Genomic DNA, 26,736 nt, shown 5'->3' with positions numbered 1-26,736 from the left:
TAAAAAAAAATCGTCGAAAAATTCTCGGAATTAAACATTTTCTATAGAAACTGATCTTAAAATCGTGAAAACGTTGATAAGTTGCAAAATTTAGAACCGTTTAATAAAAGAATTCACATCCTCAAAAGTGAAAAGTTGTTTAAGAGCTCTTTATAGGACAAAATGAATTTCAAAATGCTTATGTTTCACTTCTTGTTTAGCAACTCAAATATTCCACTAAGAAATTTATTTAGAAATAGTAACAAATTATAACCCCTGAACCCATTCAAAAGATAACCATATATGTCAGTGAATCGCCAAAAATATTCTTCCAAAATGCTAATTCACACTCAAAATGGTAGTCGTAAAAAAAAGAAATTTAAAATTAAGGACCTTCTGTTGATTTTGGACAAAATTAAGGACTTTTAAGGACAAAAATTCAATTCCAAAAAATCTAAGGACTTTTAAGGACTCTTAAGGACCGTACGAACCCTGTGAATAGACTGTTATTTTAAGGAAGTTCTGATGGAAGGATAATAAGCTAAAATTCTTTTTCTTGAAACTACAGCAAAATCTAAAAATGCAAGGAGGGTCTTAGATTTTAGTAAGTACATTAATAACACCAGAAATATTGCGCTTCTTTAAAAATTCCATAATTTGGTTGTTAATAAGTTTGTTTCATCCAACAAATATTTTTAATATTAAAAGATATTTTATAAAAATAAACTAACCTTTAGTTTATTTTCTTTCCTATTTACAATAACAGCAGTTATTTGTTGATCCATAAAGATCAAAACAGTTAGAAGTAATGCAGGCAACATTGAAAAAATTGCTGACCACCATGGATTATGTCCAAACAATGGAATAATCCAATCTCTTCCAGACCATGTTGGCTAAAATGATAAACAATTTTAATTCAGTACTACAGTACTTCAACTTTAGTTTGAAAAGTTTTACAAACCTCCTAGACATTTTATACAGAATTTATATAAAAGTTTACTTACATAAAAATCGTAAAATCAAACATATTTTAACTAAACATTTGTATATATATTTTGTAAAAAAAGTTATCTTCATATAAATAATTAAAGATAAAGAAAATTATTAAGAATACAGAAATTACTATAATCTCAAAACTATTAATTAACACTGCTAAAATAAAGAAATGAATCTTAAAAGAAAAATATGCTTAAAAAAGTATGACGATTCTTCTTACTCAATCAATATATATATATATAAAACAACCTTAAAACAATGTTTTCCTTATTAGTACCGACATACAATAAAATTTTGATATTTATAAAATTAATAAGCATCCCTCTAACATAGTACAAATGCATATCATTAAAATTGACACTAAACCACAGAAAATTTCAATGTTAGAAATAATTCATAATTTTTGACTTCAAAACCATATTAATTTTACTTTTAATTTATATTTTAACTATGATTTGAAATATTTACATATTACTTATTTTATACAACATAAAAATTTATTATGATATTTATGTTTTATTTCCTAAAAGTTTATCATGTTACAAGTTGCTTTTCATTTATATTAATTAAACAGCCATTTCAAATTCTATTCCAAAGTACTCATATTTTCAGAATAGATTCATTACAGCTCTCTCAAATACTGAGTATCATGCCATACAGCAACAGTGATTTTGTTACATTTTTTAAACAAAAATGAATTTTTGTACTCTTTCTAAAATAGGATTTAATACCAATTTAATTCACTTCAAAATTAAAAAAATTTTAGTTACTTAATAATGAACAGAAATGAGATATTCATTTATTACATATTTTTCATCACATATTAAAAGTATAATAAATGTTTCCAGCCTCTAGGAAATCTTTCATCAATGAAAAGGATGCTTATAAGAACGACAAAAGTACAGAAACAAATAAAATGTACTAAATGAAAATTTTGCTCTAAAAGAGAATTATAATCTGATATTTTAAAATGGTATAGTGGACTGCTATTAGCTGAAAGTTAAAATTTTATTCAATAGCAGTACCAAAGAAGTAAAATTTTTATCCTATCTACAATATGTAAAACTGAATAGCAACAACTTTACACGCCCCTGCACAACACAAAAAAGAGCAGATAACATGAACATATCGTTTGCAAATGGGGAGGGGGAAATAATAATGACACTGAAACTTACATTATAATTAATGAGGGAACAGGAAGATAATGTTAGTCAATACTGAACATATATGTGGAGCAGAAGAACATGCTTAGAAACAAAATGGAAAAAGTGAAAAATTTCTTGCATAGTTTGGAGGGTGGAGAATCAAATAGTTCAGCTTAATTTATTTAAAATTTTGAATTCCTGATGAAATCTTACCAAAAATTTAAAATCTACATAAAATTTTGTGTTACAAGATATATTATTCAGATCATATGAATAAAATGAATAACAGGTAACCTAATCTATTTGATTAAAAACAACTAGAATATGAAATTATTATATTTTTATTTTGCATATGTCATTATAAAAAGAACATAATGATCAACGCAGCATTACACTACTATACCAGTTCTGAACTACAGGACATTTGCTTTATTATACAAATCATAATCACATATTTTTATTCCAATAAGCGAAACAATTTTCTACATAAGTTTCACAGACCTTACATAAAGTACTACACTTAAAAAGCCACAAGAAAGATAAAAAGAAAAATTTAAAAATACCTTAAATGTTTGGGGCACTTCAAGTTTGGGTGTATGTAAACCAACATAATTATCTAAAGCAGTCATAATTACAACAGCGATAAGGACAGAAAAATCTGATATACATGTACGAACCTATAAAAAAAACCCACCTATAATATTTTTAATACACACTACAACAGTGCTACAAAAATAAACTTTGACTAAATAACATATCAAAATAAATATAAATCAGTTAAAAGATTTTAATGAAAGGCTGCCACCAAATAATATTTTCCATCAATTTCATTATATGAATGTGTAGTGCAGGCATTCACATTTATATCACTTGTGATTATTACAAAATTATTCTCATATGAATAATGACAAACATTTGTTTCTCATTAGATTTTTATATAAAATAATATATAGAAATAAATAATACATAAATGACATCTGCATATTATACTCAACAAACACAGCAAATTGTGAGAATTGTAATCGATATATGCACGCACTACCTGAGAATTTTAATTTCATGCCTTCCCCCCTTTCTGTGCATACGTGCACACACACACATATAACACAAAAAAGTCTTTCAGAGACTGCACTTTTTTGGTTATGGCAAACAGTTGTATTCAATTAAGAATCAAATTAAATAGCATTTGGCATTTATAACATCCATTTCATCATTTTTCATGAAAAAATTTTATATTTCTTTAATTTTATAGCATTAATTTTTTATGCCTTTGATAAAATACATACCTGTCTTTATCAAAGAGTTTAGAGTTGCCAGCACAAAATGCATGGCGTTTAGAGTTGCCAGCACAAAATGCATGACGTACTTAAAATTTAGAAGCTTTAAACGCACAGATATTTTGTAGAATATGAATTTTTAAACTTTAAAGATTCATTTACATTTATTCTGAGGCAGCATAATTCACAAATTAAAAAAAACTTACAGTTTAAACAGAGCTCAAAAGAACCACATGTTACATTTTCTTGCCATAATATAACTGAGCTGCAGGGTACTTGATTATAAAGATAAGGGTTTGAATTGCTGACTGGCTACATTTTATAATGAGAAAGTTTATCAACTTAATATGTGATACACAATGTCAATAACATGTTGCGAATCATTGGATTAATAAGTTGTGCCTGTTTTCTGTAAATTTTTCCCTTGTGCCCTTTCAGTAAAATTCTCAGTTTTTTTTTTCGTCATTTTTAGTAGCTCACAGTTTTCAAGGAACTTCTATTGAAACTACAAAGAATCCACAGTAGTTGGAGTCTATGGGAGATGGCTTTCAAATATTTTACCACAATTTTATTTACAGAATTTTTATACTTTTTACTGATTGCTGTATTTTTAGCTTCACTATTATAAATTTAAGAAATGCACCTTAACCATGCACTGATAACTTAAGAGAAATTTGTTTCGGCATGTTATATGAAAGAATTGAATTCAGCAAATTTTGATATAATTTTGATGACAGATGTAAAAAAAAGAATCTGAATTTATAAGGCTTCTGCATTTCTACACAAAAGTTAGAAATAGTTCACAATAGCCAATGGAGTTGAGATCCCTTGATGAAGTCACCATAGATAAATTCTATTCATGTTTTGGAAGAACTGCAGCATCTAAAAGAGTAATTGCATCCCCAGGGACAGCTAATTCTGGACTTACTCTGAATAAGAAAAAAGAGGCAAAGTATAGTTTCAACTGTCTAAAATATATGCACACAAAAGATGCACCTTTCCTCGAGACATAAACAGCAGATGCGACAATAATTACTGTCTGTCGATAAGGATAACAGTTCCCACCATAATGTCTGGCAAGTGGTGGTTGATGTAGCAACAGGGCTAGTATATTTCAAGTAGGGGCGAAACCAAGGGAATGCTTTATTTTTATTTTGGTTTTGATGACTGTTGGCTGAAGTGAAATTAGTTTATTTGCATTAATGAAATGTGTCTATACATTTCAGCAAATAATCAAGTAGACCTCTAAGATGTCATTGATGGTTTCACAGGGGAAGGAGGGGGAAGCATAAATTTAAAATGTTATTATTATTATTAATTAAAAATTTTTTTTATCCTTGTGCACCACAAAGTATCACACGAGACTTACAAATCGTAAGTAAAAAAGGCAAAATAGTAAGTAATATCATCAGTTTTCAACAATACAATGAAACTATAACAAGGAAAAAAAAAAAAAAAAAAAAAAAAAAAAGTAAATACAAAAGTATAAAAATGTATAAAGAAATCATTAACAGTGTTTAAAATAAAAGTCAACAAAATCATTGAAAGCTCGGTAGGCCGAAGTCGAGGATACAAAATCATAACATTTCGGCGGCCAATGAATTTCAATCTACATTTCAAAAGATTTCTTGCTTTATCAAGCAGTGGGCAATCAAAAAGCAGGTGGAAAACACTTTGCTGAACACTAAGATTGCAATTACACAAATTGGAAGATGTCAGCTTAAATCGTTCAAGATAAACATTAAACTTACCATGTCCAGACAAAAATTGTGTAACTTTAAAATTGAGCAACAAGTCCTTACTTTTCAGTCTTTCAAAAATAGTTGGGAAGAATGTTTTTGTAACAGATCCCTTATCAGAAAAGATATAATCACAGTTCCACCACTCAATCATTTTAGCTTTGAATGTTTTTTTTAAAATAAGATTTTGGAATATTTACATCAACGTTAATATCATTTTCAGTTGCATTCTTAGCAAGCCAATCAGCTCTCTCGTTTCCATAATTACCCAAATGACCACGGACAAATGTAAAAAACACTGAAATACCCCTCTTCTCCAGATCTCCGAAAGACTGCTGTATATTGACAATAATATCATTACATAAAGAGGTATTTTTAAGAGATTCCAGGGAAGAGAGTGAATCCGTACAGATTAAGTAGCTGGAACCACGTCCATTCTGGCTAATTATCCACTTGATTGCAAAATTAATACACAGAAGCTCAGAAATATATACAGTACATTCATTTCTAATGCGAAATTGGTGACACTCAATTTCAATATCATCTTCAAAAATAACATAAGCAAAACCAACTTTATCATCAATCCTACTGCCATCCGTATACAACACAAATGAGAATGAATTTACATCAGTGTCCGTACTATCCAGAATCTGTACTGGTTGTCTTACAGAAGGATGTGGTAGAACAGACAAGGGCAATAAACGATCAAAGTGAGAATTGGAGTAATTTGCAAGACTATTCTTGTAATCTATAAAGGTCAGAATAAACAAATCTAGTGGTGGAAATCTGGCAAGAGAGAAAACAGCATTGTAACTAATAGTTCGGTAACCGCTTATAACTCGCAGCAAAATTCGTCTTTGAACTCGAAGCAGGCGTTTAGAGTTAATTTTCTTTTTTAGAGACAGTCCCCAAGCTCTACATCCATATGAAATAGAGGGTACAATGCCTTGTTTATAAATAATTGCGCTAACATTCGATTTAACACCAAAACTATTACATGCAATTCGATTCAGCCCACGCTGAAGCCTCTCACATTTATTAGAAATGTAGGAAATATGCTTTTTCCAGTTAAATTTGCTGTCCAACAAAACACCTAGATATTTAAAATGTTGGAATGTCTATTTTAAAATGTTGGAATTAAAATTTTTCTTAAAAAATAAGCATAGATTTAAAATTTATTTCCCTGTAAGTTATTTTGATATATTTTTACTCATTTGTACATCAAGAGGGATGGGAAATTCAGCAACTCCCTCACTTGGCACAATCAGAGACCGTTTCTGGTTGCAAAAGCTATATCTATGCCACTGAATATTCATTTACAGAAACTGGATGTGTGTGTATGGAGAGGGGGGGGAATGTTAAAGCAAAAGTGTTATGAAATACATATACACATATATGTTTTCATCTGCTTGAAATGAAGTATTTGATTTTTGATAAAGAATGAAAGGTGAAAGCATTATTTAAGCTCGCTACATAAAATATCATTTCTTCTCAGATATTTTCACAAATAAACTCACAAAATAAAAAATAAGCATTCTCTCTCATCTTTAACCTGTAATAGTATATAGATGCTTTATTCAAAAATCTGCATTTATATCATTAGGTTCATTTTGCTTGAATATTATATATGGTTTTCATTTTATCTAAAATGACCAGCATTCTTGATTGATAGACTGCATGTAGTTATTAACATGTAGTACAATCTCTCTTTTTGCTCTCCTATAGAACTGCCTTTCATAAACCCAAAGTTGTTAGCTATTTTAATTGAATATAGAAAAACACAAGAGGGTTATATGTCTAGGTGGGAAAGTATCTCTCTGAAGGACTCTCTAAGGAAATCTGCCTCGTATTTATGTTGCATGTAGGATATTTTCAAAAATACACACAACCAGCATAAATATTTTTAATTTAAGATAAGCAAATGAAATGTTTCTTTCCCCTTTTTATGAAATAATATAACAACTTAACTACAAAATATATTCTTTCTTAAACTTAATTACAAGCTTCCTGGATAATGTAGCTTAATAATAAGCTATATTAATCCTTTATTAGTACTACTGTAGGTTTTTCTGAATGTAGCCTTCTAAAAATCCTAAAGAGGAGATCTATAAAAAAAAAAAAAAAAAAAATGTCTAAAGATAAGTTATCAACTGCTTTTTAAAGGTTCATTTCCTGCATTTATCAATCAGACTTTTCCTGCTGAACTTTTTTTTCAATTCTTTTTGTTAGAGAAGAATTGCGTATTATTTTCTGACAAACAATATTTACTTATCTTTATGCTTGGGCACATAAAAATTAACTTTGATTAATGATCCTTGTAAATAAATCACTCATCATCATTTTTTTTTTTTTTTTTAACTCTGTGATCTGCTATTTAAATAACACTATGAGAATGATTAATAAATCTGCATTTCTTTTTTCAATTTTCTTTTGCATTTTCTGAGAATACTGTATTTAATTTGCATAAATTTTCAGAAGTTGGATATGCTAAAACTAAAAATGACAAAAAAGAATAAAAGTTTCATTTTTTACCACTATCAAAGCAATTCCTTAAAGAAACTATGAACTTCAATATTTTACGTAGTTTCTATTAATGATGCATGTTGACTATTTTTCTTCATTCAGCACATAGCCTGATAAGTTAATATATGGCATTGATATTAATACAAAAACTATACAATAGCCAAATATAAGAGGTAAAATATCATTCTGACAACCAAGCGTGTTCTACAGACACCACAGTGAGAAAAACCCACCTCACTCACTAAATTCAATGGAGGATTAAAATTTCTTAGTTATATTCACACAAAACCTTGCCTGCTTTTAAGGTAGTCTGGGTCAGTCTGGTATTTTTCAGAAAGACTGGTTGAGGGCACACAATTATTTTTAGTAAGTATTCCTGAAAAAGCCATGCCACGGAGGTGTTAAGTTGAAAATTTTTCAATCTGCTATGAAAATATATCTGAAAACAATTACAAAAAGACTTCCACTGTCTTATTTTTTACACATTTTTATGGAGAAAACAGATTACAGGAAAGGAGAAATTTTTAATAATACCATATTATTATTATTATATTTATATTAATCTATGGGTGCATTACATAAAGTTACTAGCAACAAAGAGGAAATTTTACTTGTAGTCTGGAAACTGCAGTTTACAGTCTAACATCACAAAGAATAATTAAACACACATTTTTTTTTCAAGTTAAAAAACAAAGAAAATCAAACAATATTTTGTTTTTCATTTTAAATAAAAAATATACTTCCTGTTGCCAACTCATAAAATTAGTATTACAAATTAATGTAATCACTACAAATATAATTTAAATTCAAAAGGAATTTTGACAAAAGCCTTCACATTTTCTTTGGCATTTCCGATTTGATACAAATAATAAAATATTAAACAAATATATAACCATTTAAAAGAAATTTTTTAAAAAGAAGCAAAATTATATTAAAAATATATTTAAAAGAAGCAAAATTTTACCTCTACCATTTAAATTTATTTTGGGTGCAAAAGATGCAGAAAAAGAAATTTGGCATTTGATATACTATAGGCTAAAATATGCATTTTTTAAATCACATCTATGAGATCATAATAAAGCAACACTTGTTACAGGATGTTACTAAGAAGTACAGATAAAATTACTCTTTAATTAATAACTTTATTACACTGAAGAGTAATGAACTTTCATACTACTGAAGATAAATACCGTAATTTCGGGAAGAAAGGCCGCATCAGCGTAAACGGCGCACTCGAGAAAAATGGTGGGAAAAAAATTAAAATTACACAGAAACGCTGCATCAGCATAAACGCCGCAATAGATTAGACTACGCGTGACATCGTCGTGGGCTGTACAGATGCAAAATCTCAACCTTTGTCCTGATATATGACATATCAGTTAAGAAAAATACATGAAATGAAACCATAATTCAAAAATAAATTAAAGGTAAGAAATGTTGAAAATATATTTATGTTCACGAATATGCTTATATTTACCCACTAAAGAAGTCCATATTTGTAATACTCAGACTATATTATAAAAAATGTTGCAACAATGAAATATTAAATCTGGATTACAAAAGGAAATTTTAAATTTTACTTACAAAAGGAAATACAGCAAACTATACATCATATGAAGCCATCAAAATCTGATTCTTCACTTTCTGAATTAAAAAGATTTAGTAAATCCTGATCTAAGCCCAAGTCTTCCAGATTGTCACATTCATCCTCTTGGTTTACAGTCTCTTTATCTAAAGCAGTGGTTCTTAACCGGGAGGGGTGCGGGAGAAGCCCCTACCTAACCATAAAAATTATTAAATATCATTCATTAAATTTCTTATAATAAAAGATTTGAAATCTGCAGTAGTGTCCCCAATACTGAAGCTCATAAAAATTGGTAGCACTTAGCTCACTTATCGGCAAAAGACACAGGAAAAAGCCGGTGCTGATGGGCATATACACTACACTACGAAAAGGCATGGATGGAATGCTACAAATGAACGCGAACAGGCAGCTAGGAGACGGCGAAAAGAAAAAAAATCTTTGTGGGAATACAAGTATGACCTTCGAGAAACCTCGATAGCCACGAAGCGACGATACAAGCGGAGATTGTTATCCCAGCTTGCGCATGAGCTGAGTTCAACATGCGCTACTCCAATGAAATCTACGGATTCACAGATTTGTATCTGCATCTACTGTGACTGTGTTAGGTAGAGTCAACTATTGTGTCGGCGACATGTGTATTGTGTATTCTGACTTGTTCAGAAACCTCTTGAGACTAATAGATTCTTAATTGCCCGTTCAAGCCGAATAGAATTCAGTGATATTACAAATGTAATAACATTATATCTATTATATTACATTATTTCTAAATAATTAAATCGATTATAGTGAAGCCCACTATGTCAAAAAAAAAAAAACGACAATGGAACGATAAGTATGCCGGTTATGGATTTACCTGCGCAACCGAAAAAGATGGCATGCAACGACCGCAATGCATCTTGTGTTCCAAGATATTTTCAAACAGCAATCTCAAACCATCAAAGTTATTAGAGCATTTCAACAATGTGCATGGTGGCGAAAAAGCGCATAGCATGAACAGCTTGAAGTCAAAGAAGGCTCGGTTTGATACGACTGGAACTATCCTAAAATTGTGCGAACCAGCAATTCAAAAACCTTTATTAGAAGCATCATATCAAGTGGCATATTTATGTGAAAAAAAAGAAACCTCACACGATCGCTGAAGATTTGATTAAACCTTCTGCTTTAATTATTGCTAAAACAGTTTTAGATTCGGAAGCACATAAAAAAATCCAACAGATTCCATTATCGAATGATATTATACGATCGCAAATACAAGATCTCAGTGAAGATATTTTAATGCAAGTAATTGAAGACTTAAAAATCAGTCCACTAAAAATAAGCATGCAACTGGATTAGTCAACTGATGTTGATAATTGTAGCCAACTTTTGGTATTTGTTAGGTATGAGAAGTAAAAAGAGGTGATAGAAGAATTTCTATTTTGTGAAACACTGGAGGCGAATACAAGAGGAATTGATATTTTCAATCGCATCAAAGATTTTTTTACCAAATATCAATTACCTATGAATGTGATTGGCTCAATATGCACTGATGGAGCCCCAGCAATGTTAGGCAAAAATTCAGGATTTCTTTCACACATGAAAAGAGAATTACCGGAAGTTATAATAACGCATTGCATGTTGATTCGTCATGCACTTGCATCGAAAGCATTGCCAGAAAGTTTAAAACAACATCTAACTACAGCAGTAAATATAGTAAAATACATCTGACAGCGAGCGCTTAATCATCGCATTTTTCGTGCATTTTGCGAAGAAATCAGTGCTGATCATACCGTGTTCTTATATCACACCGAAATACGATGGTTATCTACACTGGTGTGCAAAAATTAAGGACGAAGTCGAAAAATTAGCATATCAGCTGAACGAAGAGGCAGAGCGGACAGAAAGACCAATCAGGAGATTAAGTAAGGTGATGTAAGGTAGCACATGCGCAGATATGCAGGTAGACGTAATGGGGGAGTGTCTGAGTAGTATAAAGCATGCTGTCGGTGTAAGATCAGTATTTCTGGCAAAGAGATTGCATGCCGTATAGCAGTTAAAATCACACCGAGTTGCTGCCTTAGCGAGAAATGGCGAATAATCAATCTGTTAGACAACATCTGGATGCTTTTAGCCGAGGTCGAATCATTGGGAAGTTGGAGGAAGGCCGCAGTGTGACAAGTGTGGCTGCAGAGTTCGGAATTGCTCACAGCATCGTTTCATGACTTTGGAGACAATTTCAAACTACAGGAACAGTTATCCGGGGGTTTAGTAGTGGTCGTCCACGAGGAACCACACCTGCAGATGACCAGTATATTGCCTTACAGGCCAGAAGAAACAGGCGGCAGACAGTGGGAGAAATCGCTTGACACACGACACAAGCGACTGGACGACCGATATCGCGTTTTACCGTGGCCAGAAGACTGCACGGTGGTGGTCTGTTTGCACGACGCCCTGCACGGTGTGTACCTCTAATGCCTGCCCATCGGAGAAGGCGTTCTCTGTGGTGCCGGGAACACCGGAATTGGAGAGACAACGAATGGGGACGAGGACTCTTTACAAATGAGAGCAGATTCAGTCTGAGTAGCGATTCTCATCGCATACTCATCTGGAGAGAGTGGAGAAGCCGCAATCATCCCTCGAACATCATTAAAAGGGACAGTTATGGAGGTGGCGGTGTTCTCGTTTGGGGAGGCATCATGCTTGGTAGTCGTACAGACCTTTACATCTTCGACGCAGGTTCAGTCAACGGGATCCGTTATTGTAACGAGATTCTTCTTCCATATGTGCATCTTTTTAGAGGCGCTATGGGTCCGCAGTTCCTTTTCATGGACGGCAATGCACCATGTCATCGCACAGTAGCTGCCGAACAGCTCTTAGAGAGTGAGGATATTGAACGTATGGATTGGCCGGCATGATCTCCGGATCTCAATCCCATCGAGCATGTATGGGATTTTCTAGGCAGACGCTTGGCAGCTCGTACCTTACCACCAGTAACCAATCCAGAGCTTCGATTGGCGCTGCAAGATGAATGGGCAGCAATGCCTCAACAACTCATTGACACCCTCATTCTCAGCATGGGCAGACGCTGTGAAACCTGCCTAGCAGTCAGGGGAGATCATATCCCCTATTAAAGACCGGATGTTTCTTGCTGGACACCCATCACAGGGATGTTTCGGCCTTCAGTCGCATTGCGCTCCATGCTACTTTTTCAATAAAGCTTCTTTTTATGCTTCTGATTTCTCTTTTAGTAAGTGTTGCTTACATTATTCATGTCCTTACGTATTGGAGATCTTACGGTATTAAATGTGTTGATTTGGAAAGCTTTTGTACAAAGTTATATTAAAAAAACCGTCTCATCCTTAATTTTTGCACACCAGTGTAAGGGTCGCATACTTAACAGAGTTTTTGAATTGGGTGAGGAAATTATTCAATTACTGACTAGTCAAAATTGTTATTTAGTAAAAGATTTTGAGAGTTATGATGCAATGCTGAGGCTGGCCTGCGTAACAGACATATTTAGCCATTTAAATGAATTGAATCTATCAATGCAAGGATTTGGTATAAATATAATAATATCTAGTGAAAAATTATCTTCATTTATCACAAAATTAGAAATTTGGATACGTCGGGTAGAAAAGGGGAATTTTGCAAACCTTCCCTTGCTTGATTCTGTTATTGCGAAAAATGAAAAGAATACAATTAATTATACCCGATATTGTAATATATTTGAGACGATTGAGAGATTCATTCAATGGATATTTATCTACCGGAAATATTACCAAAACTCAGAGATGGAAACAGGATCCATTTCTATTTGACTTAAATTTGATGGATGATAGTGATCTGAAAAAAGATCAACTTATTGAAATGCGAGCAAGTGAACATGTTCAAATGGAATTCGAACAATTAGAATCGCAACAATTCTGGTGTTCAAAGTTACAACGTTATCCAGAATTGGTGAACGGAGCACTGCAGTTACTCTTACCCTTTGCTACCACCTGCTTGTGCGAAATGGGATTTTCATCGCTTTTGCATATAAAATCTAAAGCGAGAAATCGCTTAAATGCAAGTGGTGACTTACGTGTATGTCTTTCAAAAAAGAACCTCGCTTCGCCAGTATAATAATGAAAAAACAACAACAGACTAGTCATTAATAAAAATAATATTGTTTTGTATTTATATAAAATGTACAATGTTTTTCAATAAACAATAAGTTTCGCAAAAAATGTATTTTTCTAGACTAAAAAAATTAAAACACAATTTTCAATGGGGTGCGTGAGATATATTTTCGTATGCAATGGGGTGCGACTCGCTAGAAAGGTTAAGAAACACTGATCTAAAGATATAATTTCAGCTTCTTTGAATCCTGTTATTATTGACGATGTTTTTACCGATTTCCATGCACTTCCTACCCACTTTGCAACTTCTTCATAAGATGCTCTACGAAATTTATCGCTTTTGGTATACGTATGCAATCCTCCACTCATCCAACACTCCCACCGCTTTCGGACTTTGAAGGATTTATTACCTGACAAATCTAATGGTTGTAAGATTTTTGTCAAACCACGTGGAATTATTGCTACGGTCGTAGACAATTTTTGCCATCTGGTTTTCACTGACTCAAGTAAATGAGCCTGCATGGAATCCATTATTAATAACCTTTTTGGTTGGAAAAAAGATCCCTTACGACACTGCCAAACTTTTTGTAGCCACTCATGCATGATTGTTCCCACAGCCAGTCGTTCTCGTTTGCACAAATAATTACGTCATTAGGAAAATCTCCTTTCGGAATAGTTTTCTGTTTAAAAATAATTATCGGCTTTAGCTCGTCACCGTTTGTGGCACAAGCTAACACACATCGTTCTTTCATGTCCCGTCGTAAGCACAGATACAGATTTTGCACCAGTTTCATCAACAGTTCTGTTTGCAGGAGAGTCGAAAGCTAATGGCGGAGCAACTGAACTGGAAACAACTGAGTGGTCTATGTACAATGACAAGGCCATCCAAACTATGTACAATGACAAAGTTATTCAAACTATGCACAATGACTATCAAAGGAAATATTTTATTTTTAGTGCACCTAAACATTGCACCCGCTGAAATTTAAGTTTTAAACACGTAAACGCCACGGCGTTTCTTCCGGAAATTACGGTGAAAGATTTTATGTATCATCGACTGGCACCTCAAAACACATTTTTGAGATGTTACAAATAAGGGGAAAAAAAAAAAAAAAAAAAAAAAACTCTTACCTTGGATGGGAAAAATGGAGTATTTTTCACTTCTCTTAATAAAAGAATACAGCCAAATGTACCAATAAATAGAATGACAGACATGAGGAAAATATTAGGCACATAAAAATGTGGTGTATAACTACATCCTGGAGGAACAGATATTCCATTTAGGCTTTGGCACTGATCTTCACTAATGATGGTGAAATTTACAGGTGCTAGTAAATCACATATACATAATGGAACAATTGGCTTACTGTAACCAGTTTTAAGAGGAAACTTTTTCCCTATATACACTACCTAAAAAGATACAAAATTTTAATATATTATAAATCAAAATACAAATAATATTCTGTTATTTTCTATATGTAAATTTTTGAATACAGGTCTAATTGTTTTCGCATTAAATTTACACTAACCCACACATGTTATCATACCATGCTATAAAATTTTGCATCTTAATACAGATATAATATACACAAAGTTTGATTGCATTGGAAACTGTATTTGAATATTTGGTATGTTACTTCACAGGCAAAAGTTTTAAAATAATATGCAACATCATTTTCATAAAGCAAGCAGAAATGATTATTTTTTAATAACCAGGCACTTCATTTAATAGCTATTAGTCATGCGCCATTACAAGGGCTGGAAGTGGTGGGCATTTTATTATGGAAGCACCTAATAGGTGGCCACCATTGCCTCCTATGAACAGACAGTTACAACCATGCCTTCTCCGGGATTTGAACCCAGACCCATCACTATGGCAGTCCAGAATATGTGCTCTTATATTGTAGGAATACCTGTCAATTTGTATCGATTGGAATTGTTTAATTGTGTTATTTATAAATGTATAAAGTCAAAAGTCATTAAGTCGGACACCCATAATCCGGAATGATCTATAATCCAGACCTCCAAGCTAAAAAATTTCTGCGCATGCGCCGAGTTGACACATGTGCATAGGCGTTCACGCCTGCGCGTAAGACCTTTACGACTGCGCATATGCATGTGCGCAAGCGCAGAATACATTTTCGCGTGTGCGTTTTATGTATAACGGATGATATAAGCTAAAATTATCTAATTATCTATTTCAGTTAATGTTGCAAATTGCGTTGTTCCTTAATCTTCGAATCGGATCCGGCTTATTATTTTTTGCAGATTGTAAGAGCAATTTTATAAAAGTAAACTTGAACTTTCGATTATGTCAAATAGAATTTCCGATGCTGGAGCTCCCAAAGGATCTACAAAACGAAAGTATGTTTCAATGTCCGTTAAACAAAAAGTGGAATTGCTGCAAAAAATGGATAAAGACACGAAGAAGGTGACACAGAGGTTATTGAAAATGAAAAAATTTCGATTGATAAATTAGTCGGTATTCAGCAATTATAGGACTTGAACAGCGGAACTTCATACCTGCCAACCTCTAAAGATAAAAATTCAGAAGATTTCTCCAAAATTCAGAAGAACACGAAGAATTAATATCATGCTTTGATATTAAAAAAATAACAATTTATACAAATAGAAAAAAGAAAATTGTACTTACATTAGTAAATCTCAATTAAGTAGTAACTAAAAAATTTATTAGGAAACATAAAACAAGAACTTAATGTTACACAAAAAAATCATTGCAATGAATTTAGAGTGCATTTTTTGGCTTTAGCCAAAAATTCTTTGGAAAATTTCCTGTCATAACAATTAGTTTCCTCATAACATTTAGCAATTAAAATGTTTTCTAGAGTTTTTGGTGAAATTGAAGAACCAAACATAGTTTTGTTTTTCTTCACATCACTGAAGACTCTCTCGCACTCAGCATTACTGTGTGGAATTACGAGAATAGCACATAAAACTCTTGCTAGTTTACTTTTGGTGTTCCATCAGCTCTTTTTATTCTTTTTATGGTACCAACGAGGACATCAAGTCTATCTTCTCTAGAACTGGCAAAGCCTTCAAACTGTGCAGCAGAAAATGGATTCTATAGTTCATCTAAAGCATCATTATGGCATTCATTTTCTTTAATTGTTAACAAAAATGGAAATTTATCAATAAAAAAACAAATCTTTTCAAAAGATAGATTTCCAATTTGTTTCAAATTTGCCACTTCAGCATTTAAAAGAACTTCATTTTGCAAAGGAAACTTCCTTACAATGTAATCACAGGCTGAGGAAAAGTACTTTCTAACACATTGAAAAAATTCTTTTTTCTCATGATCTTTCAAAGAATTTACAAGTTCCCTGGTTTGATTTCCAATTATAAGATCATTGTCATCCTTCTGATTTGCCAAACTATTATAGGCAACACAAATCAACACATTGTTTTTCACAACGGACGGTTTTACAAACTTAGTATAAAGTTCTTTCAAAAGATCATTAAGAATTTGGATAAGCAGGGGACATTTTGGCACCCACAAAGAAAAGTGTGGGAGAAGAAACAAGTTCAGCGCATTGAATTAGCTGGTTAAGCGGCGAGTTGGGAGAAACCGCAGGTTACTGGATTCGAAGTAGTCGGTAGTTGGCGATAAAACACGATGCAATTGGCAAAAATCGCTGAATTGGTGAAAAATTCCAAAATTTTGACAAAAATCACTAAAAACACTTGAAAAAGGAAAAAAATCGTAAAAAATGGATTACGATCGTAAAATCGTAAAGACAAACGCATTTTCGTAAAAATTACGAAAAATTCGTAAAAGTTGGCAGGTATGGAACTTTGTAACTGAAGAAGAAATTATGTCTGTTTATATAATTAAAGAGAAAGTATTATCACATAAAACGAAGCAACTTAAACAACTTACATTGAAAGAAATGTTTAATAAAGTAAACAAACAAATCTTAAGCTTTTTTTTTTTTTTTTTTTTTTGTAAATTTTGATACCTTTTAGATCATATGTGCTCTTTAAATCATAAATTCCGGTTTCATATTTTTAATTTTAGAATTTCTGCATGCAGTTTTACGAGATTTAAACTGATGATCGATAATCCGGAATCGAGTCCGGATTAACGACTTTTGACTGTAGTAAAAATTTATTATTTTAACTGTAATGAAAAATTAGTTGCAGTTTCTTTCTTTTCTTTTCTTTTTTTTTTAAACACGTACATTTGTAGTATGATTGATTGGTAAATATTCTAACCGTAATGAAAAATTATTTGCAGCACTTGAAACGTATATTTTTATGGTATGATGATTGGCAAATAATATGTACTGAATAATTATGTATTTTATGTCTATTCTAATTGGAATTAGTTCCTGTTTTTCAGTACACGTTTTTAACCACTTGAAGAAACTGTGTATAATTGTAGCCCTTTTTATAAACACAATTAGATATAATTAGATCATATAAATAATAGCATTTTTTAGAATATGTGCTTTATATTGCTGGAATATTAGTCAATTTGTATAGACTGGAATTGTTTAACAAATCTGTTGTTTTGCCCAATTTAGGACTGTATTGAAAAAATTTAAAAATCCGTTTTCTTTTCTTTTTTTTTTAATCATCTAGGAGCCAAATTATTATTTACAAAACATTTGCTTCTGTGGATAGCAGTAAAATAGTGTACATATGACTATTTCCCAACTGCAATTTCTTGATTATTTTGTGGATAACTGTGACAGAGTATGCAAATTGCTATGGACACACATAATGAGGTGTGCAAACTGCTAAGGATATGAAGTTATGATGTATTGAAGTGGACAAGTACTTAACGTGAACAATGAACTTAACAAAAGTGTACTTCGAATTTATCAAAAGTTATTTTAGAATCCAGTTCATATGAACATAGAATAGTCTACACAACATCATAAACTTTGGGCTATGGAACTATCAACTGCCTGCTGATGTGACTGGCCTACTCTGTGGATAACTGAAACAATAGTACGGACACACATCATTAGGTGTGTAACAAATAAGAACATAAAGTTATGACGTATTGAAGTAGACACAGGTTTAGAGACTGGTTAATATATAAGTTCCCCTCTCCACAGTATAGATCCTATCCACGACAATGCAATGATTAATTCTGTATATTAATTTTTCATACAGATTATTATGTAACAATTATTATAAAGATGACATCGTCAATTTAGCATTGAAATATTACTATCATTGATTCAATGAATGCCATCAAGGGTGTAAGTTCTTTTCTGCCGCATGGACATAACTCTGACTGGTGTAGAACCTTAGGTCAGAGGTCTATGTGATGGCGTTTTGGTCACTAACCACTCTATCGGCTGGGCGGCCAAATAAAAATTATATAAAATACATGTCTGTATTAGTAAATATGGAATTCTACTTCTAAATAGGCAGTTCAATCACTATTAAATTATCATACAATTTACTTTCAGCAAAGATGAATAATTAATTTAACAGAAGAGACAAAAATTAGAAACCCCTCCTCCCCAAAACATTTCAGTTTTAATAAATCATAAAAACTAAATATAGATTGGGACAATTTTAGTTATTTTTAATACCTAAAATAATTCTTGTATATATGCATTTGCCTCAAAGGAATACAATTTATAAAATTTAAAGTTTCTGTGTTACGTGTACTATGAAACCATTAACTAACATTTTCGTAAATAATGAATATACATTTCCTTTCCCCATCTTGACACATACAGTCAGCTCCCAATTATCCAAGGATAAATTAACAGGGCTTCACTTAAAAACAGAAGTTAGTTTAAGGTGAAATGAATTTAAGGAATAATTACTACCACAAATCACAGTTAGCAGGTGATATTATCATATTTGGGAGCTGTTTTTGTTAACAAAAGTATGTTAATATGATTGCACATAATCCTGAATATATAAATATTGCTAGTCCCATTAAAATTAAACTACTCGATCTTAAAAAAAAAGTGTGTAGACAGCTTTATTAACCTTCCGTTTCAAATAAATCCCAATCAAAATACAAGAATAACATAAACAAACAACACATATACAGTGAAGTAACGATGAAATATACACAGGTACAGGAAGAAACAGAGTAGGTTATTCAAATAAGTACATAAGAGCTATTTGTCAAAGGGAAGAGATGCCTTTGTGGAGAACTTGCTAAAGAAACTGAATAATCTAAAGCAATAAAAAAAAGAGAAATTGAATAAACAAAAGAATATTCTCATCACACATGAGAAAAATCATGAAAACCTACCATGCTACTAGGCATGGGATCAAACTCTCAATATTCAGTAGTTTTAACTACTGGTTGATCACTACAGGAAGAAAAAGAGAGAAGGAAAGCACATACATACTCGAGAATGAGAACTTTTAATATTGATTTAATTTACGAAACCAAATGAACTTATTCTCCAGGCTAAACTGCTTAGAAACAGGTAACTTGTTAACAGTGTTCTTTGCTTATTAAATTATCAGTAATTTCTACTTTGTATGATTTTTTGTATGATTGCTCTTGGATAACCATGATTTTGAACTAACCACGGACATTTTTGCCAGTTTTACCCTAGTAAACAGGAGTTGGCTGCATGTAACTTTCAACCAAATATACTTATGATATTTAATTTTTGAAATTATTCAAAATTTCTTGCTCTTAAATATTTCATATGCAATATCTAAAAATAATTCAAAACTACACAATAACAAGAGAAAGTTTTAAAACTAACAACAGCAAGCTTAATAGTAGTAATAATAATACAGTCAGAAGTCTTTAATCCAGACTTGTCGGGACTTCGGTGATTCTGGATTATAGATCATCAGTTTAAATCTGGTAAGATGGCATGCAGAAATCATAAAATTAAAAATATGAAACCGCAATTTATGAAATAAAGAGCAATTATGATCTAAAGGGTATCAAAATTTACCAAAAAAAAGCTTAATATTTATTTGTTTACTTTATTAAATATTTCTTTCAACGCGCGCATGCGTAAAGCATACATTACGCATAGTGGAAATTAGAAAATCGCAACCAGAAAACTATTTGATGTGTATTCGTGAAATTTATAATGATGAGGAATTTGATTTAAATCATATCAAAGAGAGTACATCGAGATAAAATACTACATCTAGTAAGGAATTATAAGACGAATAAAATAAAAACATCTGCCCTGAAGATAAGGATAGTCCTGACAGATCAACTTCCAGTTCATTGGGCGCCGCAATGTCCCCCTCCCCCCGGCCACAGAGCAACGTGAAATTGATAAACAGATTTCGGAATGGTTACAGAAACAAAAGATATGCCTTTATCCATTTTTTGCAGCAATTCCACTTTTTGTTTGATGGGCATCGAAACACGCTTTTGCTTTGTAGATCCTTTGGCAGCTCCAGAATCGGAAATACTTTTTGACATAATGGAAAGTTCAAGCTTACTTTTATAAAATTGCTCTAACAGTCTGCAAAAAATAATAAGCCAGATCCAATTAGAAGATTAAGGATCAACACAATATGCAACATTAACTGAAATAAATAATTAGATAATTTTAGCTTAGCTTATACCGTCCGTTATACATTATACGTGCATGCGTAAAGGTATTATGCGTTTACGCATGCGCAGAAAGTTTGTAGCCTTGAGGTCTGGATTATAGAACATTCCAGATTAAAGACTTTTGACTGTAACAATAATAAAGAATACATAAAAATGAAAATTACAAGTTTTAATGTAAAATGAACACAAATTAAAAAAACTCACATTTTTAAATGCTTTATAAATAAAATATGTTGATATTAAAGTAGCAAATATTTCTTGTGTAAAACGAGTGATGTAATGTACTAAAGAAGCTACATTAAAAGCCACAAACACAAACAAATAAACAGAAGTCCATAAGCCAATCCACAGTCGGACAGACAAATAATCCATTGAATACCACCTGTAAAAGAAGAGAGGTTATGTAAATATTAAAGTAAAGCAAAATAAATGAAACACTTCACTCTCCATTTATATTATTACTACTATTAATAAGAGAGAGAATATATATAAATATACATATATATAGAGAGAGAATATATATATAAATATACATATTTACAAAACAAGTCTTTTGAAAACAAAACACAAACATGCCTAGTATTTTCGAGCATTTAGCTGCAGAAAAATTATTATTAAAGACATAAAGTAAGAAATTTAGAACTAATATTCTTCAAAGACCAGAAATTGAAATTCGTAATTAATAAATTTAAAATAATCACATAAGTGCAATAATTCTAAAATGTTAAAACCAAAACATTTCAAACAATCAAACCCCCCTTCAAAAATTTTATAAATTTAATGAAAAATGAGCAAAAATACAAGAGGAATTCAATCAAAATCAATGTCACTTCATCAGGGGGGGGGGAAGGAGAGAAACTTTGAAATTAGTTGAAATTTCACTTATACAAAAGTCCTTCTTTTTCTGTATCCAGAATCAGCCGATGAAACCATTTCAATGTATTTTAATTATAATTATAATAGCTCACCTGAATATTCTGGCCCTTCCCCAAAGCAAGGACAAAACAAAGTAATTTGTAATTAGAAAAATTAGAATTGAAAACAAAAGTGAAAAAACAAAATACAGTCAAAAGTCATTAATTCGGACACCCATAATCCGGACCTCAAAGCTACAAACTTTCTGCACGTGCGTCGCTTTGACGCATAAGACCTTGGCTGTGAATGTGCGTGTGCACATGCGCGTTTAATGTATAACGGACGTTATAAGCTACGCTAAAATTATCTAATTCAGGTAATGTTGCAGATTGTGTTGATCCTTAATCTTCAAATTGGATCCGGCTTATTACTTTTTGCAGACTGTTACAGCAATTTTATAAAAGTAAGCTTCAACTTTCGATTATGTTAAATAGAATTTCCGATATATATTTCCTAATATGTAAAGGATCTACAAAGTAAAAGTATGTTTCGAAGTCCATTAAACAAAAAGTGGAATTGCTGTAAAAAATGGATAAAGGCATATCCTTCATTTCTCTAACCATTCCGAAATCTGTTTATCAATTTCACGCTGCTCCGCGGCGGGGAAGGGGGGAAACGCCGCGGCGCGCAATGAATTGGAAGTTGATCTGTGAGCACTATCCTTATCTTCAGAGCAGATGATTTTATTTGGCTTATAATTCCTTACTAAATGTAGTATTTCATCTCGATGTACTCCATCTTTGATATGATTTAAATCAATATCCTCGTCATTATAAGTCGCTTCAGATAGTGAAGAAAGTGACACAGAGGTTATTGAAAATGAAAAAATTTCGATTGATAAATTAGTCGGTATTCAGCAATTATAGGACTTGAACAGCGGAACTTTGTAACTGAAGAAGAAATTATGTCTGTTTATAGAATTAAAGAGAAAGTATTATCACATAAAATGAAGCAACTTAAACAACTTACATTGAAAGAAATGTTTAATAAAGTAAACAAACAAATCTTAAGCTTTTTTTTTTTTTTTTTTTGTAAATTTTGATACCCTTTAGATCATATGTGCTCTTTAAATCATAAATTATGGTTTCATATTTTTAATTTTATAATTTCTGCATGCCATCTTACCAGATTTAAACTGCTGATCTATAATCCGGAAAAATCGATAATCTGGAAACACCGAAGTCCCGACGAGTCCGGATAAACGACTTTTGACTGTACTTCAGTGAAAAATTTTAAATCAAAATGTTTACCTTTAAAAAGATAATCCAATAAATTCAGATGTAATTGAAAAAACCCAAAAGTAATTATGAACTTCCATCACTCTCATTAGATTCCATTCTAAAAATGAGAATCGAATCAGAAAGTTATGTACAGGTTTGCCATCTTGGCTTCATTGGCAAAACTAAAAAACTTTGGCTCGAAAGTAATCACTCAAAAGGCTAAAATCTTGTATGTAATACATAATTTTGAAACCAAAAGAAAAACTTTTAAATATTTCACGTTAATTTTTTTAAATAATTTTTTTTAGTCAAAAAGATTGCTTATTAATTGAATGAAAATTTCAATTTCTGGTCTTTGTGAAATATTAGTTCTAAATTCCTTACTTTACATCTTTTATAAATATATATATATATATACTAAAGTAATATTGATTACATTATCTCCTAATATAAAGTTCATCGAATCTATTTGAATGAACTAACCCGGAAGCATTGCAAAGAGAGAGACAGAATATATATATATACAACAATGAAATTCAAGGCATAACAGGATCTTAACTTTTGACTCGGCTTGAATTTTCTTATGCATTATCTGTACAAATTACTAGCTCTAAAATAAAAAAAGAACTTAGCTGATCACTGAAGTTAGCAAAATGGCAACCGTTGCCAATGACACTTTCACTTTTCATGATCAGAACTTTGAGAGATTAGTATGCATTATTTCAGAATGCTGCAATCTTAAAATGTTTCATAACATTATTTTATTTACTGCCTAATTCTATTCTTGCATGTCATCAAGTAATTGCTTTTTTTGCAGTAATTTCAAAGTTTTTGAATTCTCTGTAAGCTAAAACATATTAAGTATTTTCTACATTATTTCTTGTCATAGATCTTCTAAGTCTTCTTTTCTTTGAATTTTGTTATTTTAAAATAATCTCGCTAATTAGAATGCATTTGATTATCTAGTAGAATATACATCTGTTTATTTTATAACATGGCAGAGCAAACTGCAACAAATATTTCTTTTTTCCCCCCTTTTCACAATAAAGTGATATAAATGTAGCACACTCAAATTTCATTTCTTTAGTAATTGATTTTGAAAGACCACTTTTCTAACCATACACTAATATAAATGTAGCCTACTCAAAATTCATTCTTTAAAAATTGATACATAAATAAAACAAACAACACAGAAAGGTCCAAATGTGGGCATTAACTGATAAAAAAAAATTAGTGAATAATAATAAAATATAAAATACTTAACATTCATACTGCTACAACTGTTCAAAACACACACATACATACACAGTAACGAGAAGGGAGCAAAAAGAGAGAGACACACAGAATCAAATCAAATACAATATATTGCGAAACAAAAAAATAAAGGTCCTTAACAGTTGCTTGTGTTATTTATACTAGAATACTTATTAGTTACTCATACTGCTGCTTCATAGATGCTGTTTCCACTACTTCATGCAGTTTTTTGACCCGCCTGAACATTCAGACAAGCAAATTTCCAGTTTAAAGAAGGTAAACTGGAAAATTGGTTCATACATAATTTTATTTTCATGAAATTTAATAATTTATAATGAATTGCCCTTTTTATTTCCATAATAAAATTACTCCTAATATCTTTTGAGACTTTCTGTCCTATTTTTTTTTAACATTCTAATAACACTAGCAAAAAAATGACACATAATGTTGAAGAGAAAAAGGAGAGAAGATTAAATGCTTTTGAAACAGCTTACATTTTCATTTTTACTATTCTAAAAGTTTCTACAAAAATAGCGAATGAAGCATTTATTATGAAGTTTATCCATTTCTAGTGATAAATACTTTAACATTATATTTTTACACACATGCTTGATAATATTCAATCAAATTATGCTGAATTATAACAACTCCAAAAATGAAAAAAGAAATGAGAAAAAGACATACTCGCATATATCATATACAATGCCTTCAAAAACAAGTACAGGGCCTGTACTCCCTAAGAAAGTTAGAGGCTGACCACTAAATAAGCTGTAAGTAACACCACAAACTAAAGCTGAGAGTAAGCATTCTACAGCAGCCTGAAAATAAAAACAATATTTAATCAAAATGGCTGTAAACAATAATAATAAATTACAACAGAATTTACATAAAAATCAAGAAGTGTATGATTATATTAAATGTATTCATTTAATTTTAAATAACAAAATCATATTAAATTTTCTAAAGTTTACAAGTATATTCGTCATATTGTTTAGTTTAAAATTTAAATAATAATAACTTGATAATTCATTAATACACAGATAAATGGATGGCACTAGATGACATACTATATGGCCTTTCAGCACATAATTTTATTCCTTGATAACATTCTTTTCCATATAGCATCATCGTTATGGGTGCGCTATCACAGCTTTATATAGCTTACATTTTCAAAACAATAGGTAGTAGAGGAAAGTGACACATCTAAGCAGTAGGAAGTAGAAAAAAAGGGCTGTGGAATAGCAGTAGAGATATTTATAGTAAAAATTTCTTTAATCTTAAGATGAGAGCAATGCAAATTGCAGTATGGTTACACAAGAAACATGGTTTGGTTTGGTTTATTTAATTATAGCAAAGCACACTAGGGCTATCTGCCTAAGGGAAGAGATGTCTTTGTCGAGGATTTTCTAAGGGAAACTGGCTCGTATACACGTTACACATGGGGAAAACCGTGAAAACGACCATGCACCCAGCCTGTTTGCCGGATTCGAACTTCGGACCGAACTACCAGTGTTTAGCGACTTTACCGCTCGCCTGCTGGTGGGCCTTCACACACGAGAAACATGAAACGGATTAATTTGGAAAGATGAAATTCAGAAAGTTATCATAAACAGTATTATATACAATCTTCACTTCAAAAACAGAACTGGGAGTCAGCCAAACCACAATGGGGAATAAAAAAGGACCATTGCCAAATTAAAGTTTGTAATTTTCTTTTATATTTTATAGCTTATATATATGTGTGTGTGTGTCTGATGATTTATTTAACTGTGGATAACTTGATATTAAGTGACAGCTTGACTAGGGAAGGCACAAATTCACTTTTTATTCACAGTGGATATCATTTTGCAGATAGCAGCTGTAATGGACTGGCAATGGTTTATTGAATAAATAGAATGACAGACTTACAAACAGACATGGCCAAATTGAACATAATTTTATTATTGGATAAAGCAATTCCGAAGATATAATATTTGTTTCACACATGATCATTGGTGCAATAGGCACCTCACTATTATGTATATGCAGTTTTATAGCAAGCAAGCTTAGGCATCAAAAGAGAGTACATAGATGGATTGCAGTAAAATTTTTCATTAATCTGATTGGCTAAAAACTATACACAATGCAGAAGGTTCAAATGATATGACACAAAATTAGTTTTCAGATATAATGCAGTTTTGAAAAAATTATTACTACTTTTAGAACAGAAAGGGCGGGGTCCCCAAATAAAAAAGACAAATTTAGAAGCTATTGCAAATTTAGAGTATAATTCAAAGTCATATAATTTTATCTTTTGTATACACACACACAAACACACACTATGTTCAAAAATGTCTTTACCTGGCTTTTATTTTTGCAATTGTTCTTCATAGACAAATATTTTCAGGCATGAAAATGCTTGAAGTGCTGCAAATATTCATGTTTTGGCATTTTTTAATTAAAAAAAGTTAAAAAATTATGAAATGAACT

General features: G+C 31.5%; 1 protein-coding gene across 3 annotated transcripts in view; it reads right to left on the bottom strand.

Moving 5' to 3' along the window:
- The window catches only part of LOC118192557 (sodium-driven chloride bicarbonate exchanger-like), a 263,168-nt gene that overhangs the window by 96,980 nt on the left and 139,452 nt on the right, over positions 1 to 26,736 (bottom strand). For all 3 annotated transcript variants that reach the window (XM_085810939.1, XM_085810936.1, XM_085810937.1), the window contains 5 exons: positions 24,952 to 25,085; positions 21,083 to 21,260; positions 14,473 to 14,751; positions 2,684 to 2,797; positions 711 to 872 (listed from right to left, as the gene is read on the bottom strand). In XM_085810939.1, coding sequence (XP_085667065.1) covers positions 711 to 872; positions 2,684 to 2,797; positions 14,473 to 14,751; positions 21,083 to 21,260; positions 24,952 to 25,085 — 867 coding nt within the window. The remainder of the gene's footprint in view (positions 1 to 710; positions 873 to 2,683; positions 2,798 to 14,472; positions 14,752 to 21,082; positions 21,261 to 24,951; positions 25,086 to 26,736) is intronic.

The sequence above is a fragment of the Stegodyphus dumicola genome, chromosome 2 (genome assembly GCF_044657685.1).
Source record: "Stegodyphus dumicola isolate Sdum_Otavi_A_Nest chromosome 2, ASM4465768v1".
NCBI classification, from domain to species: Eukaryota; Metazoa; Arthropoda; class Arachnida; order Araneae; family Eresidae; genus Stegodyphus; species Stegodyphus dumicola.
This window is presented reverse-complemented; position numbering and strand designations above follow the sequence as displayed.